This window comes from Ips typographus, linkage group LG4 (assembly GCF_016097725.1).
Source record: "Ips typographus isolate SLU linkage group LG4, UJ_Ityp_2.0, whole genome shotgun sequence".
NCBI lineage: Eukaryota > Metazoa > Arthropoda > Insecta > Coleoptera > Curculionidae > Ips > Ips typographus.
In genome coordinates, this window is record NC_138425.1 from 6829715 (window position 1) to 6847312 (window position 17598).

The 17598-nt window shown below is 34.5% G+C and overlaps 3 protein-coding genes and 1 long non-coding RNA gene across 11 annotated transcripts in view; 2 read left to right on the top strand and 2 right to left on the bottom strand.

The window, feature by feature from the left end:
* Positions 1 to 17594, bottom strand: part of LOC145728091 (uncharacterized) — a 47016-nt gene extending 29422 nt beyond the window's left edge. For 4 of the 6 annotated variants that reach the window (XR_014177992.1, XR_014177997.1, XR_014177994.1 and 1 more), the window contains exon 1: positions 4186 to 4981. This is a non-coding gene — a long non-coding RNA (uncharacterized LOC145728091). Of the gene's footprint in view, positions 1 to 4185; positions 5043 to 16904 lie in introns of those variants that run through there. The other 2 variants (XR_014177995.1, XR_014177993.1) reach the window with 2 other exon arrangements.
* Positions 2216 to 3524, top strand: LOC145728085 (uncharacterized). Its single transcript, XM_081978076.1, has 3 exons — positions 2216 to 2372; positions 2432 to 2951; positions 3014 to 3524. The coding sequence occupies exons 1-3, from the start codon at positions 2300 to 2302 to the stop codon at positions 3441 to 3443; spliced, it is 1023 nt and encodes a 340-aa protein (XP_081834202.1). The 5' UTR covers positions 2216 to 2299; the 3' UTR covers positions 3444 to 3524.
* On the top strand, positions 5183 to 8972 carry Abcd3 (ATP binding cassette subfamily D member Pmp70). Its single transcript, XM_081978066.1, has 4 exons — positions 5183 to 5395; positions 5454 to 5670; positions 6773 to 7006; positions 7058 to 8972. Exons 2-4 carry the CDS (start codon positions 5552 to 5554, stop codon positions 8664 to 8666), a joined length of 1962 nt encoding a protein of 653 aa, XP_081834192.1. The 5' UTR covers positions 5183 to 5395; positions 5454 to 5551; the 3' UTR covers positions 8667 to 8972.
* On the bottom strand, positions 10855 to 15468 carry LOC145728090 (uncharacterized). Of its 3 annotated transcripts, none has more exons than XM_081978085.1 (2): positions 15282 to 15468; positions 10855 to 11559 (listed from the first exon to the last, which is right to left on the bottom strand). In XM_081978085.1, exon 2 carries the CDS (start codon positions 11535 to 11537, stop codon positions 11196 to 11198), a length of 342 nt encoding a protein of 113 aa, XP_081834211.1. In that variant the 5' UTR covers positions 11538 to 11559; positions 15282 to 15468; the 3' UTR covers positions 10855 to 11195. The 3 variants fall into 3 exon arrangements, with proteins under 3 accessions (XP_081834211.1, XP_081834210.1, XP_081834212.1); XM_081978084.1 differs by lacking the exon at positions 15282 to 15468 and adding an exon at positions 14988 to 15214; XM_081978086.1 differs by lacking the exon at positions 15282 to 15468 and adding an exon at positions 11893 to 11916.
* Positions 17595 to 17598: the final 4 nt, after the last annotated feature.

Here is a 17598-nt window from a genome sequence, read left to right on the forward strand (position 1 = left end):
AACTTTCTAAAATGAACAATTATTAATAATCCTGAAATTTTAAATAGCAAAAAATCATAATTTTTCTATTCTCTACTAACTTTCGTTTTTAACTTTTTCCTCCATCTCTTTAAATAAATTAGTAGATGTGGTTCAAAGTTTGCTTTTAAATAAATGAAATATAACGGCTGATCGTAGGGATTTCGTTTTTGCGGCATTTTAAGGAGCATTTTCTGTTCTTTAAATGTCTCAAAACAAATGTTCAATTTAGTGTTCAATTCGATTATCTGTTGTGGAGTGAAAATTGCAGTACTCTATCTCTTCTGTAAAATCAGATATCTTTGAAACATGGTTAATCGTTAAAACACAGACATTTTACAGGTGTAAACATAACTACTAACTAAATAAGAGAACTATTATGTTTCAAATAGACTGGTTTCGAATCATTTTTTGTTTGTTTTTTGATCTATGAACGTAATCCTGCATAAACCATCTAATAGACAAACCCTGGTACATTATAACCACTCTAGTTGAAATAGGACTATTAATCTTAGTCAGTAAAGTATTGTTTACAACTATAAAAAGGTCTTTTTAGCAATTTTTTATTGATAACTCTTGCTACAGAAGAGAGAGACTACTCCAGTTAGCACACTACGGTAGATAACCAGATTTTTAAGGAATAGGTTATAGAAAACTATACCTTTACGTTTGATTTTTTCGAGATGTCTAGGATGTATGTGAGCGTAAATAACTTTGGACTAGCGGTAGATATAGAAAGCTAAAAATAATTTCCAGCAATTTTTCAAGAAATAATTTTCTCCTTGATTTTATTCGATTGGTTCTCTATGATGTATAGTTTTTGAGGAACAGCGGCTTGCACGGCTTATTAGCCCACCCTATGCAACACTTTTCGTATTTATGTGCACCGAAATTAGTTAAATAGGCAGAACATGACGTTATTTGAGTAGAGCTACAAAGAACTGTAAATAATGAAAGTTGTAGTAAATTTCATCATCTACAAGATTGTATTAAGGTGTTTTTTGGCAAAAATTGGTAAACTGTGCTTACGTACATACAAGGAACATGTCTTATAAAAAAACTTGACCATCATTTTCTTTTGAAAACTCAGAAAATGATTTTAACCAAGATTCTTTTCAACTTTCGGTTATGTTCTGTAGTTTTTTTTAGGTTCTATACTGTCCAACAACATCCAACTGTTGCAGAAAAAAAGTTTTAAACCGCCGAAAAGGTAGAAAAAACATCTAAATAACTCCTTAATGACTTAACTTGGACAGCACTGTATTTAGTCTGTCGAAAAAGCACACACAGACCATACTGGTTTTGACAAATTATTATTCTTTACACTCTTTACAACGTTGTTTGAACTACACTTGCAAGAACCTCTCGTAACAGCTTGCATGGAGATAGAATAGGTATGCCAAACAGAAAGATTGGCATAAAGCTATAGTATAGCTAGTATAGCATTAAAAGCCTACAATGTATAATTTTCTAAAATTCTCATTGACAGTAAGTATTTTTTGTGACAAATCTAATCAACGATCTAATCCTAAAAAGGACACATACCTAATTATTATTTTATCTCTCAAAAAATTTAATTTTGCTCTGTCCGCATAAAGGTAAAAACTACAAACAATGCAACTTTGCCTAGTGTCTTAATCTTCCTTAATAAGTTTAAAGCTTAGTTTTCCTAATTTTTAACTCCTTGTAGTTTTTAAAATATACAACTACTGTTCCTTCATAACCGAGGTTCTAATAGTCAAAAATCAACCAATATGGCTCATAGTATAGTGATGGTTAACTCTGTATGTGCAAAAAAGAGTAACTTCATTTAGAATGTGCTAAAAACTGCACGTGTTGCTTCTACAATCAACCTGTTTTTCACTAATTTGTTGTAATTTAAAATACATACAATATCAATAGCAATAATTAACACACAAATTTTAGAATATCAGAAAAAAACTTCGATTCCCTATCTTGCAAACAAAATAATTAATTAAACAGAATATATTTCTTTAAATAATTAGTTTATCATCAGTTTAAAGACTTTATTAAAAAGGAATTCATCCACCTTATCTAATTAGCACCGAAAAACAATATAAAATTGAACGCGCAAACAAATTAAATCGCTGTGACTTAAGATAACAAAAGACCCCCTGGAAGATAAGGGTTCATTTTTCTTATGCAAGAAAAAACACACTTTGCAATCTGCACTACAGATCCTGCTAAAAAATTCGTATAAAATGTCTGCAACGGATTGCTTGAATCACACTTGAGAGCGAATCTTCACTTGTGACACACCATGAGATCCTTCGTTTTATTGGCTGCCTTTGTGGCTCTGGCTAGTGCTAATCCATTCGGTTGGACCCGTCCAGGTGAGTAAAGTTTAAGTTATATTTTAGTTTTTTTTAACTATGAAACCTATTTGTTACAGAAACTGGTAACCTGGTACAAGGCAGGAATTTCTTGTGGCAAACTAGGTTCCGTCAACAATCCCCCATCCAGGAATTTAGACAACAAACCCGAGGAGCCCAGATTGTCAACCCCCAACAACAAGACGTAAACTCTATCTACACTCAAGATGCTCTCCAATCTGCTGTAGCTGAGCAAACCGCCCAAGAGGTTCTTGAACAAGCCCTTTTGGCTAGACAAAGGCAAACCATTCAAGGCATTCAACAACTGCAGCGCCAATTAGACGTACAAGGTGTTACTGGCAGTACCGAACAGGTTTCTACCATTGAAGCCATTAGGAACTTGCAAAAATGGTTGCAAATTCAACAACTAGTGGCCCCTCAAATTTTGGTCAACTCTGAATTAACCCGAACCCTTGAAACCGTTATCCGAGCTCAACTGACCTCTGACAACGAAGTTGGAACTAGAACCAGGAACACGCAAGCTTTCCAAACTAGAGTGCAACAACTCATTGACATCAGCAACATTAACGAAATTGAAGTGTAAGTTTAACACTTTGTCGAAAATTATATTTAAGTGTTTATAACACAATAACATTTTATAGGGAGATTCTCAACCAACAAGCCATTATCAGTCAACTTCAAGCTCAACAACAACTGGTATCTGAACAAATCCAACAGATCCAGTCTCAACAAACCATCAGCTCCAGCCAGTTGCAAAACGCAGTAGTGGAACTCCAACAACAAGGCCAGCGATTAACTGTGGAAATTCTTGCCCGCCAATTGGTAATCCAACAGCTCCAACAAGCCCTCGTCCAACAACAACAACAATTGCAACAAGATATCCAACAACAAGTTCAAGATGAGCAACAAACCGGTTGGTTCCGTGTTTCTTCAGGAATCCAGCAATGGAACCGTCGGGATTTGAACAACAGACAATCTGAATTCTCTTCTCAGACTGTCAATAACCCATTTGTTGGCAGATCGATCCAAACTGGTGGTTTCTTGCCATTCGTTACACGCCAAAATGTTTAAGTTTACTGCTAGGCCTATCTCACAATGACTGAATGTTTTGTAAAACAACTTGAAATGCAATAAAGTGCAAATACTCTAATAGTCACTAAGTTTTATTTAACACCCAAATGTTCCATTCTTGTTTGTCCATTATGAAACATATTTGTTACCTCCTTGCGTTTATGCTCTCCTTCTATCAGGAGCACAGAAGTACCATGAGGTAAATTAAGTTTTCTTGAAAATATGGTGAGTGAAGCTAGTATCAAGAGTACATTGATGTAATCGGATTTGCAATCGAAAAATCGGATTTTGAATCCGATGATCAAAATAACGTGTAAGTAATGCTTTTTCGATCAGTAATCGATTTTATTTCAGTGCATTCATAAGAAAATTGTATAGCGATCGCTAATCGATAATCGATGTGTTCTTATGAATGCCGCCAATGTTTACAGCTAAAGTTCTGTCCCCACTATACCCTACCATACTAGGACCGTTACCGGACGGTGTCCGGCATCACTTTGTAAACTATAGGGGATGTTGGACGGATGACGGAACGGTCTAGTGGGTATTGTCTGATTACTTTACATGCAAAGAATATTGGTTTGCATTGGTCGGTACGGTTACAGTCCTAGTACAGGTAGGATGTAGGTTTTAAATAGTTATAAAAGTCAAAATAAGTAACCTAAATACCAAACACCAGAAAAAAAAATCTCATCACTTTTGTAGATAAAAAACTAAAAAAAAAATAGAAAACAATACCTACTTTCTTGTGCTCCTACGCGCGCCGCGCTAGTCAAATTCATCTGTTAAATCTATTTTACCGGGAAATACGGTAAAACTGCAAAACACTCTATCACTTATTAAATTACACAATAACAACAAATAGGTTTACAAAACAAAATTACTGGAAAAACTTGGACGCCATAACAATAATTTTTGTTTAAATTTAAAACGTCATTTTCGAACAACGAATCAACTTGGTACTCGAAGACCACGTGACCTCGTGTTCAGTTCTTTATACATAATCACAAGATCCGAATTTGACAATAAATAAAAAAATATAGTAGGAAGGAGCAATAGCAATCAAAGAGGGGGACAAGAATCGTTCAGTATGGCGGCCGTAAACTGTCAGAAAATCAGTGACGGTAATCAGTCTGCTGTTGCCCACTATTCACAAATCCACTCGTCAATAATAATTCAACTAATTTAAGTTTGCAAAAATTTCCCTTTAACGGACCGAAAAGCAAAAAAAAACAAAAACAACAAATCTTTGCGGTTTTTAGCTAACTTCACATACCACCAAATATAAACAAAACTGTTTTACGACTAACTTCGGAAGTTTCATTCAATTGCGCAGTAGGCGAATGTGAGGGACAAAGATGGCGACTTCCGTCTCGGTCGCTTAATGCACAAACGGGATATTTGCTACCTCCTGATTCTTTTTGCTCGAAGGTTTTGACATATTACTTTTGGCATTTCATTGGTGAGCACGTCGCACGTGATCCACAGCCTACTAGAATCAGAAATACTGCGCATGCGAAGTATTGATAATTCAATCAATCTCCAAATTCACAGCCTACTGGAGGCCACCGTTTCAAACAACGGCCCATATAGGATATTGTCTGTATATAACTATAAAGTATTTGGTTGTCTCACGTAATGTCAAGTGTCAACACTGTCAACCTCTCAGCTGAATAAAAAAACAACAAATAACAGTAATCAGAGTTTTTTGTTATTTGCTTTTGAATAGAAACAAACAACAAACTAATTAGTATGACAGGACATACTCTAAATATAACTACTTTTAAAGCTTTAAATTAAAAAGTAAACCTACAGGCAGATAAGCTTTTGCGAACCCAGGAATCAAGAATGTTAATGGAAAAAAAATTATGAAAAGGAGAAATCTAAATATTGCCACTTTCAATTCAAGAGTCTGATGCTGACGTAATAGTACGTCGCCTTCTGCTCAACTCGTACGTTAATTAGCAATCAGTGATCAAAGTTTAAACCAAATTCATTTTCACATTTTAGTAATGTGTGATTAATGTCTAGTCTGTGTCCTACCTGTAGAGATAGAGACTGAAAAAGTACACTTTTACATTCCTTGATCTATTAGTTATGACCTAACAATGGCCCCAACATATAGCAAATTTTTGACAAGGGGTAATGTACTTGCTGGGGCTGGTGCCTTAACTGCAGCTTTGATTTTGTATGCACAGCGACAGAAAGGAAAAGTTAAAGTTCAAAGGTGGGTAATGCAACAACAGTGTTTCTAAACTTTGTTAATTATGAATAATAAGTATGTGGTTATATGCAGATATTTAATGATTACTATTAGTTGTAGTTTGCCTATTAGGTAATAATTGGTGTTTATTAAATTCTGGTGTAATGTAAACCAGCAAATGCTAATAAAATGTTGTCACTTTTTAGCTGGATTTGAAGGTAGTTATAGATAAATTAACATTGCAAATGTTATAATTCCTAGATGATAATTATTTTTTTACTGTTTCAAGGGATCAAAATGTCGCAGTTGGTTTGGAAAACAAGGCATTTTATAGAGAAGTTTTTTAGATACATTTATTTGATTGTGTAATGGTTAAAATTGGCTTGTAAGTTTACTACAAAATTTACTAGACCATCAAGGGTTACTAGCATTTGTTACAGTTACATAAATTGTGTTTATTGAAGTGTAATTATAAGGTATCCTTACAAAATGAAGGTTAAAAAGGGATGAACCATTCAGACCATTGCAAACTAATGTCCTCAACCAAAATGTTACAAAACTTTTTTTTTATCATAAAAACTTTAATAATATTTATTGCATCTACCAGTCAAATAATATAGTAGCTATTACTGTAGTTAGAAAGTTTTTACTTTGGTTAGTCACATTTACTAGTAAAAAACTGATTTTTTTCATAATTTTTAACCACCGCAAATCAAATGACCATACCATTTGATAAAAGAAAGGAACCTCTAACTAAAAACATTCATCATAAGTTAAAAATGACCTTTTTAAGACATGGGAGTAAAAAAACTTAAAATCTAAATAAAATCAAGATAAACAAAGGGAGAAATTACCTTTTAAACTTTTTTCAAAATTGACCACCAGAGAGACCAGAGATTTCTTATCTTGGAACGCCAATGAACAATTCAAAGATTGAAAAAATAGCTATACAATGGTCAAGCTCAAAACTAACAAAACTCTGATAATTCACATGTAGGCACAACTAAAATCCATTTGACCACTACCCTGATCAATCAAAACCCTTCTAAAACAGTCCAGGGTGAATTGTTGCCATTCTCTTTTACCTGAATGTAGTTTCCAGTACAAAAATATTGTAACTTTACAGAAAGAAAGTTCAAGTGGAAGAAGATCTGAAATATCTGATAAGTGAAAAAACTGAAGCTAAAGTAAAAGTCCAAGTAGACCGGAAGCTTTTTATACAGTTGTGTCAGCTGTTCAAAATTGTTGTACCAGGATGGGCCACTCCAGAATCAGGAATGTTTTTCCTGATCGCCGTTAGTCTCATTGCACGATCTGTTTGTGACTTGTGGATGATCAATCAAGGCACCAAAATTGAGAGGTTTGTTAGTGAGTAAAAATGTTTTCTGCTTCTAAAAGTTTTTTTTCTCAGTGCTATAGTATCAATGGACAGACCACTTTTCCAAAAACGATTGGTGAAGTTCTGCATAAGCCTACCTTTAATAGCCCTTGTCAACAACATTTTGAAATTCTCAATAGGAGACTTAAAGATCCGCCTTCGAACCAATTTAACTAAACGCCTTTATGAAGATTACTTGAAAAACTACACTTACTACAGGATATCCAACTTAGACAACCGAATATCCAACCCTGACCAACTGCTTACTACCGATGTAGACAAGTTTTGTGAAGCTATTACCGATTTGTACTGCAACACTGCCAAACCATTGCTGGACATAGGAATTTACGTATATAAGCTGTCAACTACTATGGGAGGTGGAACGCCAGGCCTTATGCTGTGTTACTTATTTGTATCCGGCATTGTATTGACTCACCTTCGTAAACCGACCGCAAAACTAACTGCAGAGGAACAAAAATTGGAAGGAGAGTTTCGTCATATTAATTCCCGTTTAATTACGCATTCGGAAGAGGTGGCTTTCTATAATGGCAACCATAGAGAGAAAGCTACTCTGCTTGCCAGTTACAAAAAGCTCCAGAATCATTTGATAAAATTCCTGAAATTCAGAACTCTGATGGGCATTATAGATAATCTTGTCGCCAAATACTTTGCCAGTATTGTCGGTTTTACGGCTGTGTCTTTGCCGTTTTTGTCCGGTAAAATTGCCAGAGAAAGTCACGGTGAAAGGTCCAGATTGTATTACACATATGGGAGAATGTTGGTTAAACTGGCAGAAGCTATAGGCAGATTGGTTCTCGCTGGGCGAGACTTGACTCGTTTAGCTGGCTTCACAGCTAGAGTAACACAGCTTCGGAACGTTCTCGACGAACTAAATCAAGGAAAATATGTGCGAACCATGGTGGCTGGATCAGAGGCTTTGAAACCCAATGGAGGAAAACTGATCTTCCAAAACAACGTCATTAGATTCGATAAAGTACCTTTAGTGACACCGAATGGGGACGTTTTAGTCCCCGAACTAACATTCGAGATCCAGTCAGGCATGAACGTTTTGGTGTGCGGACCCAACGGTGCAGGAAAATCTTCCTTATTCAGAATATTGGGAGAATTGTGGCCGTTTTTTGGAGGAGAAGTAACCAAACCACCTCGAGGAAAACTGTTCTACATTCCGCAGAGGCCATACATGACTTTGGGCAGCTTAAGAGATCAACTCACCTATCCTCACAGTAGCGCCGAAGCTTTAAGAAGAGGAACCAAAGACGAAAAATTAGTGGAACACCTAAACAGAGTACAGTTGGGTTATTTGCTGGATAGAGAAGGCGGATTGGACGCAGTAGCTGATTGGCTCGACGTTTTGTCAGGTGGTGAGAAACAACGAATCGCCATGGCTCGATTGTTTTATCACAAGCCTCAATTTGCTATTTTGGACGAGTGCACTAGCGCCGTGTCGGTGGACGTTGAGGGCAGTATGTACAAATATTGCAGAGACGTGGGAATCACTTTGTTGACGGTCTCTCACAGAAAGTCTTTGTGGCAACATCACGAGTACGTTTTACATTTGGACGGCAGAGGGAGCTACACTTTTAAACCCATAGAGAATGAAACAGAACAATTTGGTTCTTAGGTTTGAGATTGATTGTTAGTTATCGAATGAATAGGTGTAATTTTGGTGTGGTTAAACTTCTTAACATTATCTACTTATCATTTTATAGTCATAGATTTTTATTTACACCAACTATTCTTTATAAGGTTTTATTTTCCTAGTCAAATTTTATTTGAATGTACATATATAATATGAAGAATTTTAGAACTTCTTTAATAAGAACAAATAGGCTTACTGGTCAAAAATTGTTTTTATTGCATTAAGACTCTATCTAGGCATTTCTTGTGTATAAAAGGTGGCTTGTGTTAGTATATTTTTTATATTAGATTCGACTATTTTTTAATTTCCTTTTCAAAACATTGTTACATGTGTATTAGGCAATTTTCTAAAATACACACTTAAAAAAATATTAAAACTGTTCTACAAACTGGCACAAACATAAGTGTCACCTTATAAGAAAGAAAAGCTCTTGTGAATCTTAAAGATGATTTTCTGTGTTTCAGATCATATAATTTTATGTAACAAAGCATTTTGTGTAAAAGATTTTTTTTTCTACTCCTAAAGGGATATTGGTTCATTCCTTAACAGGTTAGAGAACGGTTAAGTAGGCAATTGCCAACCGTTGAACGAATACAGAATCCTAGACTTTCCGCAACTGTGCGATATGAAATAGTCCAATCACAGGCAATTTTCAGCGTGCGTAATGAAATAGACCAATTACAGCTAATCTTGAACGTAAACAAAATAATTCTTCTGATTGTCATCCTCATTGTCTAGTTGTGTTAATCTATGATCCTCACTGACAGTTGGCATCAAAACATTGCATTTTGGCTTATGTTTTGAGGCAGCCGTTCAAGTTTCAGTTAGTGTTCAATTAAGAAATAAAAACATCTACTTTATTATATGATAAAGCAAATGATACAAACTTACAATTTACAATGAATCAAATCCATTCAACACCTCAACCTAAAGGACGAGTAAAAAGTGATAATGTAAACACGGAAACGTTTCAAGCATTGAGTGTTTATTTGTGTGAAATTTGTTAGTAAGTAATTCCAATTAGTCGTAGAAAAAATAGCCTGTAAAACTCTGGCGAATTGTCCATATCGCCGTCCGAATAGGGACATTTTCACCCTTGTTGTACAATATACTATTGTACCCTTTACAACTGTATTAAAAATCATTTTTTTTAATATGAAAAAAGTAACAGATTCTGGATAAATATGTTTTGAACAATTAAATTAGGAGTATCCTTCTAATTAATAACTGTTTTTTACTTAGAATCCATATACTGAATTAATTTTGAACTGTTTTTATGTGATAATATTCTCTGTCTAGTTGTTAATTTGGTAAAATTATTGTACTTACTATGTATAAAGTATTAACAAGTAAAAATAGGATATAACTGCAATGAATATTAATCTTTTTTGATTTCAAGCAAGTCGACTTTTTCGCAGTAGTAATTACCAACATAACAACCCTCAAATCAATCTAATTTTCCTGCGAGTAAAATTATTTTGCCGTTTATGTTAACACAAAGTTTTAATTTCACTTATTTTAGGTTGTTTCTCTTCCGTATTCACAGCTGTACATTTTTTTTTAATGAACCACAATCATACTGAAGGACAAGAAAGTCATTGTGACTTTAAAAGAGTCAAACCAGTTTCATGTCCGCCACTGACTCAACTATACTGAAATTAATTTAGGAAAAAGCGACTTGTTACAGACACAAAAAAAACGGTTCACGCTTATTTAGTCCATTTAGCTACGGTCATAGCGCCTAATTCATATTGGACAAATTAAATCTTTCAATAGGTTCGTGTTATACAATTGTTCTAGATTAACGTAATAAAAACCGCAAATTGATATACATAATGCCGTGTAGATATTAAATGGACGTAAAAGGATATGATATTACTGGCGCCCTGCTTCGAGTAATACGGAATTCAAACTTTTCCTTCTGTGCATTATTAATTGTGACTTGTCAATACTTGGAAAAAGTGATTTATATTGAAATGTCCGCTTGAAAGTTATTAATCATTAGGAAAAACGTCGTTCAAATTTTTTGTTTTATTCTCTGTGATTCAAGGTGTTAGTTTCAGTTCTAAGGAGCTTTGAATTTACAAAATGGCTGCGTGTTATAGTCACTCTACTCAACTGACAGTTAACAAAAATTGGAGTTAAAACGAATAAAAATAAAAAGTTGTACTTTCCCAAAAAAAACTAAAGAGTATTTAATTTAAATAATTGCTTCAACTAAACTGATATAATAGAACGACATCTCAGTTACAACCTCAATAGAATTAGCTTTAAAACTAAAATAATATGTAATCTAAATTAGGAACAAGCAAAAGAATCATCGCTAATTTCAGCTAAAACTCGAAAACAAAACTATAAAATATCACGACCGTATATTATCAGAATAAACATAAATATAACTAGTTTTTAAGTGCAATAATACTAAACAATAAAACATCGATGCGTGATAAGGAACTGAAACACTAAAATGTCAGTTCCTGTGTAATCAGCATCTCAACAACGGAATTAAAACTAATAACCCCACCCCTTGGTCAGCCTTTTCCACAAACTGGGTTTTTCGATATTTTCCGGGGGCGGTTGATCGTTTTTGATCTGTTCCAGAAACGCGGCGTGCTGGCTTTGGTTTTCCTGCGACTCCGCGTCCCCGATTTCCCTCAGGTCACGCATCATTTTCTTCCTGATCGTTTTCTTCATGCTCAAGTGACGCTCCAACGTTTTGTATTTGTGTTTCGTGCGGTTATTATCGCCGGAATTGTCCAGGACCAGGCGCGGACTTTCCTTGTCTGAATCTCTGGTCGCCACGTTCCACAAGTCACGGACATCTCGAATCCTTCGTTCGTTCATGGAAGCCATTTTTCATCATAGAAAAGCAAACCTAAAAGTGAATTTTCTGTTATTATACAGTGTCAGTGTAGTTAAAGAAGAGAAATATGTGGAAAGAAACTGTAAAAACGACCAAAATGTATCTGATCCACCTTCAGTAAAATAACCTTTGCAAATCTAATTATTTAATTAAATCAAAATAAGAACAATCTCTATAACCACTTTTATTTCGAAATTATGGTGACGTAACTGTTACAGATCAACCTCAAAAAGCATAGAAAATAATGTAAAGTAATAATGAGTGCCAAGGATTTTTCGTTGTGGAAGTCAGTGCTAAAAAGTTGCGCTATAATAAAGGTCAAATACAAGTACTGGTACTACCTACATGTCACGGTCGTCTCGATTTACTTCAGTAACATTATTGTTATTTGTTTTAAAGACAAATATAAATGTCAGGTTAGTATACCATTCTGAGAAAACGTGTGAGGCCACCAATTAAATTTAGATGTTGGTATACCTATATACTCATTTTGTTTATGAATATGGTATTAGGTGGGATGAGTTTTACTGCTGTATTCTGGTTTACCCATGAAAGTCTACTGGTTTTAGTTTTTAACTTATTTGATTGATTTAAATATTAATTGAACTAAGCAGAGCTATTAAATGCTAAGATAGTCAACTCAAGCGTTTGTCGGCATTCAAGAGTAACATAAAAGACAAAAAATGAAAGGCAGCCGCTGAATCTACATTTACTTCCCTCTTCCCTGGAACCACTTGGGTTCCGAGTGTTTAAATTTGCATTTTTACGAAGAAGACTCATGGCTGCCACATGTCAGCTAGATATAACGGATCGCGGTAGTAAAAACATTTCACTATACAGAACTGGCAGGTAAAGAAGTAATTGCCTACAAAATAAGTAGACGTGATGAATTTCTCATTGATTTTATTTTGCGAAAAGTTGATGCGGTTTTCTCGTATATACAGTGTGGCCAAATTGGTATTTAGTTTTCTCGTGTATTTGGTCCGGTATGCATATGGAATTGCACAAAATGATTACTGCCATCATTTTAAGTCTCGCCAATAATCTGCACAAATCATTAACTGTTTTAGGATTTAACTGTGGGCACTCGTCGGTAGAAAAACGAAAAACATTTTAAGTCTCTACATGGAATACTAATAAAGTGTATTGAGTAGCGAAAGTAAATTTACAAGTGAAAACATGAAGTTTAAACTTGGAATGCTTGAAATATTAATTAAGTTCCCAGACACTTAGTAGGTACTCATACAGGGGATCACATAGAAGATACAGTGGTGATCACCATAACCATCGATATACCTATGTACTAAAAACGATCACAGATTCGATAACTAACAAATTTCGCTTTCCGCATATTTTATCGCTATCAATCCTATAGGTAGTAATTACCGTATATCTACATATCTAATAAAAAACAATAATTTAATCCGTCGTAACCAGAAGAAACATTTCTCTTAAATCTTCACTTAAGGGCATCGGTAAAGCAAAACGTCTTATGGGAGATTCAATGCATTTTCTGACAATCTTTTAACCCAAATTAAAAAAAAGCTAAGCTAGATATTGCTGTTTTTTAAACGGCATATGAAAGAAGAAACTTGCTAAAATGTGCGAAAGTCAATATAATTTTAATAGTACGTCAATTAAAATATTTAGAAGCATTTTAACAAAATCCTAAAATTACCATAATTTTCAAGTCACTATTTTTCCTACCTGCAAAACTTTTTTGGTGACAAAAATAACTTTCGCACATTCCCCAAACCTTTAGCTATTTAATAAAAAAAAATCACGCAAATAAGTTAAAAATTAAAGTCGTAATTTGGGTTAAAAGATAGGACTAAAAAGTTGCTCGAATTTCGGAGCGGAAATCTTGCATCTTTGTTCCATATCACTCTAGGAGTATCGTCGCTTAAACAGTAATGTCTGCGTTAAGACTGCCGTAGTTTTATCGACAGAAACAAAGAACGAACAGTGTTTTTTATATATTTTTCTACACGTAAGCCAAGCATCGCGATCGAAAAACGTAAAGTCTTTACCGATCCCCTTAACTGTATCCATATAAAATCAACGGTAAAAAAAGGATAATCAATGAAAAAAAAATATAGCAGGCAGGAAGGAGCATAAGCAACCAAAGTGGGAGACAAAAAACCTACTAAAATTACCTAACAAGATGGCGACTTTCGTTTTGGTCGCTTAATGCACAAACGGGGTATACGTTACCTCCTGATACTTGTTATTTTTTCTCGAAGAGGCTAATTATTATAAAAACTAGTGGCAAAACTTCATAAGTGCGGAGCGGATGTGACGTCATTTGATAATTGGTCACGTGACCGACTTATTATGAAGCTTGATTGATATGTCTTAAACCAAGTGTCAAGTTACGTCACATGCAGTCTGACACATGTCATTTGTTTTATTTAATCTTCTCTTTCTTAGCGGTGATTTCATGTGGATATAGACTTTCGTACATTTTTGATATACGAAATGTTTTAAATGTCAACAACCTTAAATATGTCATGTTAACTAAGTTTAACCCTGAGTTAAGTTAACTATAACTTTGGTTGTGATGACAAAGTATTGAAATGATTAATGGGATGAAAAATTGTAACCTGACAATAACATGGTTTTTATAGGATCACGTTTTGTGAGTCATTAAACCGTTTTCATGCTTTTGAATAATCCTGCATTAACATACTTGTCAGGCGATAAATATAAATCTCCAATCAATTCAATGTTGTGTATGCAATTTTTTAAAATGTGATTAAACTAGTCACGGTTATACTATTCCGATAGCTTGGAGAGTAATCAGAAAAGCCGATGGGTGTGTGTCACTCGGCCACTATAGGCAGGCACAACATGCAACCTAACTGTTTATCCACCGATAAGATTACTTTATAACCGCATCTAAAAGTTTTAAGTATGCATTTCGTAAAAAAAGCCATTCAAGTGGCTATTGCTATCGATAAGGCAACATAATTGTTACGAAACGCTAATGAAATATCCGTGATGATATAAAAACACGTATAAAGACGAAAAAGCCGCGATAATCTAGATCAAAACGGAATTGATTTGTAAAAGGTACATAGCCTCACAGATTGTGAAAGTCCTTCAAGCCAAATCTCGATAACACCAAGAAAGGAACATTGTTTCTCGATTTACAATTCGTGTTCTTTTGTTCAAAGTCGAGAGGAAACCCGAATTAAATCCGCAATCGTTTCTTGGCATCTCGCCTACACATCGGTGTTATACCAACTTTTTCGAAAAATTGTACCTACTATACAAAATAATGATGAGGTGCAACTGAAATGGAGACAAAGACTATGAGAGTCTGCGAGTGTGTCTTTTGTTTATTATTAGAACTTAACAGTTATACCTATCTGACGGCAACGCCGTTGAACTTTATCAAACGGAACCTGTTTCTTAATCACTTAAGTTGATTTACTTACTCAGGACACGCAAAATATCACACCGAATGCACAATCACACTTTGCCGCATATCCGCGTGTAATGCAATAGAAAATTACTCTTTGAACTTTAACACGACAATTTCGTTAATGCACTATACAGACGTAACAGAATGTAACTAACAAGTCGAGCAGCGACTTCACAAGAGTCAAGGTGAACAACTTCTTGGTCGTTTTTACATCTCCTTCATTGAAAAAGCTCTAACTCATTTCCGCGGCAATGAAAATTTCAAAATGATCACTGGTAGCTGTAAATGAATTGCAGTCTCGACTTACCCCTCTGGTGTCTCACTCTCCGAGACCTTTTACTTCTTGGTCGCTTAGGAGCGTACTATTTTCGTTTGTTCTGGGTGCCTCGGCCGCAGGACTTTTACTTTCGGTTTTGCGGGTTAGGTAGGCGATCGAGTTTGTTTCTTTATATTCCAAGTTGATGAACTTTTTTTACTTTCCTCCAACTCAACCACAGTGGCGGCCTACCGATCCTCCAAAATGTTAATACACGCTAACCGGAAGAGACTGTGCCGTTATACGATGACACGCTCTAGGTGGTTGCGAACTGTAAATCTCGTTAGATCGCCCCGATGAGCAATTACTGGTTATAACAATAACCCCCTCAAGTTTTAACGTCCTTCTAATGGTTTCAGTGTCATAATAAATTTCTTCAGTTTAGTAGTCAAAATTTTGTTATTTTTGACAAAATTAAGCTATTAAACATTGAAATTTATAGATTAGAAAGGATGTCAGTAATAGACAAGGAAAGATTTGTCAGGACAAGTCAGGAAAAAAGATGTTACACATTATTCCAGTAATAACAACCCAAAATGCAATCTTTGATGCTAACTGTCAGTTGAAGCGACATCAACTACCCATAGTTAGAATTAACTGTAATTGAACCATTTTTTACTATCGCATCGCATGATTTTAAGAGTAGCTGTAGTCCGTGATTTTATTGTCAATTTTTTATACAGTCTCTATAAACTAATTAAGAAAAGAGAAAATATTCCTATATTCCTATCTAGCAATAGAAACATTTTGAGTCTAATTTTGACATTTACACATCATCATAGTTAAAACTTTGGTTATTCTAGAGGTTCAACATAATAGTTAAAACCATCCAAGTGTGGTTATTTTGGTTTATAGTTTTAGCAAAAATATAGGTTTAAGAGAGACTTTTGTATTTCCTTTTTTGATTGTCTAGTACTTATTTTGGCTGACTTTTTAGCAAAATAACCCATGAAATTAGTAAAATTTCGTCATCGGTCGTATCATTGCTTAATTTAGGCTGAGGACATATTTGTATGAATTTTTAAATTTCATTGAGGAGAAAAACTCAACCATGCAACCAAACCGTAACAAAATAGAATCAACAATTTAAAACTCATGTGATAGTCATTATTGGTTAAAACTATCATATCATGGTATATTATTAACCTAAGATTATACTTACAAAGTAGTTTTGTACATAAAAATGTACTATTATGTATTTATTAAAAACTAGAAAAAATGTTGCATAAAATACGTTATGAAAAATTCATCTGGTGATTTTTTGTGGAAATCAAACAATATTTTTGGCCATATTCGTTTTGACGCTCCATCAAACGTACAGAGCAAATTTGACGTCACGATGACGTAATATGACAGTTGGTCAAACTATTGTTTTGTTAAATTACGTCATCGTGACGTCAAACTTGCTCTGCACACTCGATGGAGCGTCAAAACGAATGCGGCTTTTATACAACTTTGTTTCCACGCAATGGCTTTTCAACACCACAATTGTGTGTTTATTATATGACTTTAAATATTACATTCATTACTTATTACTTAATTTCAAAATAAAAATCGTCGTTAAAAAATTTCCATCTGATTATCATTCTGTATAGTAACATGCAACAAACTTACCTCTCTCTCTGAACTCACAGCTACTTACATCTGGGATCTGGGGTCAACTGCTTTATGATGTTGAACAATTTCACAATAACATAACTTATTAGTATGCCAGTTTTATTTTAATTTTGTTAAGAAATCCTGAAATTATAAGAAAACATTTTTAAACGATAAACAGCCATCTTGTTACGTTTATTTGATAATATTTCATTAATCATTTGTCAGTGCATTTGACATTTACGACTTTACAACGCCTCCTAGGACATAGGCCACTATATATACAACCACCGCCTACTATACTAGAAAGCCTAGAAGGTGCTTGTCAAAAATTCCAATATGGCGGTAATGGTGGTGACATTTTGCGTTTGTTTGTATTGTGGAAATTGAGTTTTTTGAGGATTAGTTGAATTTTTACGGTTTAAAATCAAGACTTGTGAAAGTTATTTTTGTTTACTGCCTGTTCATAAGTTTTTCAAGCCACAGTGTAACAGCAATTCAGGAAAAAGCCCAACCCTGTCAGTTTTTCACTTTACAAAAAATCGGATCGAACTCAACAGTGGTTGAACACTTTGAAGTGCAATGATCACTATACTCAATGGTAGGTACTAGTGCTTTCTAGTACAATTAAACTTATTAGGTACTTATTACATGCACAGGTATGTGAGTTACATTTTAAAGCATCCTTCATTGTGAGGGCAAAAACCGCTAA

Excerpts from the sequence above, each read along its gene's own strand:
- LOC145728085 (XM_081978076.1), top strand. The coding sequence starts at position 2,300 with ATGAGATCCTTCGTTTTATTGGCTGCCTTTGTGGCTCTGGCTAGTGCT. Across the intron at positions 2,373-2,431 it reads ATTCGGTTGGACCCGTCCAG|AAACTGGTAACCTGGTACAA; the intron begins GTGAGTAAAGTT and ends TATTTGTTACAG. Across the intron at positions 2,952-3,013 it reads AACATTAACGAAATTGAAGT|GGAGATTCTCAACCAACAAG; the intron begins GTAAGTTTAACA and ends AACATTTTATAG.
- Abcd3 (XM_081978066.1), top strand. The coding sequence starts at position 5,552 with ATGGCCCCAACATATAGCAAATTTTTGACAAGGGGTAATGTACTTGCT. Across the intron at positions 5,671-6,772 it reads GGAAAAGTTAAAGTTCAAAG|AAAGAAAGTTCAAGTGGAAG; the intron begins GTGGGTAATGCA and ends GTAACTTTACAG. Across the intron at positions 7,007-7,057 it reads CAAGGCACCAAAATTGAGAG|TGCTATAGTATCAATGGACA; the intron begins GTTTGTTAGTGA and ends TTTTTTTCTCAG.
- LOC145728090 (XM_081978085.1), bottom strand. The coding sequence starts at position 11,537 with ATGGCTTCCATGAACGAACGAAGGATTCGAGATGTCCGTGACTTGTGG.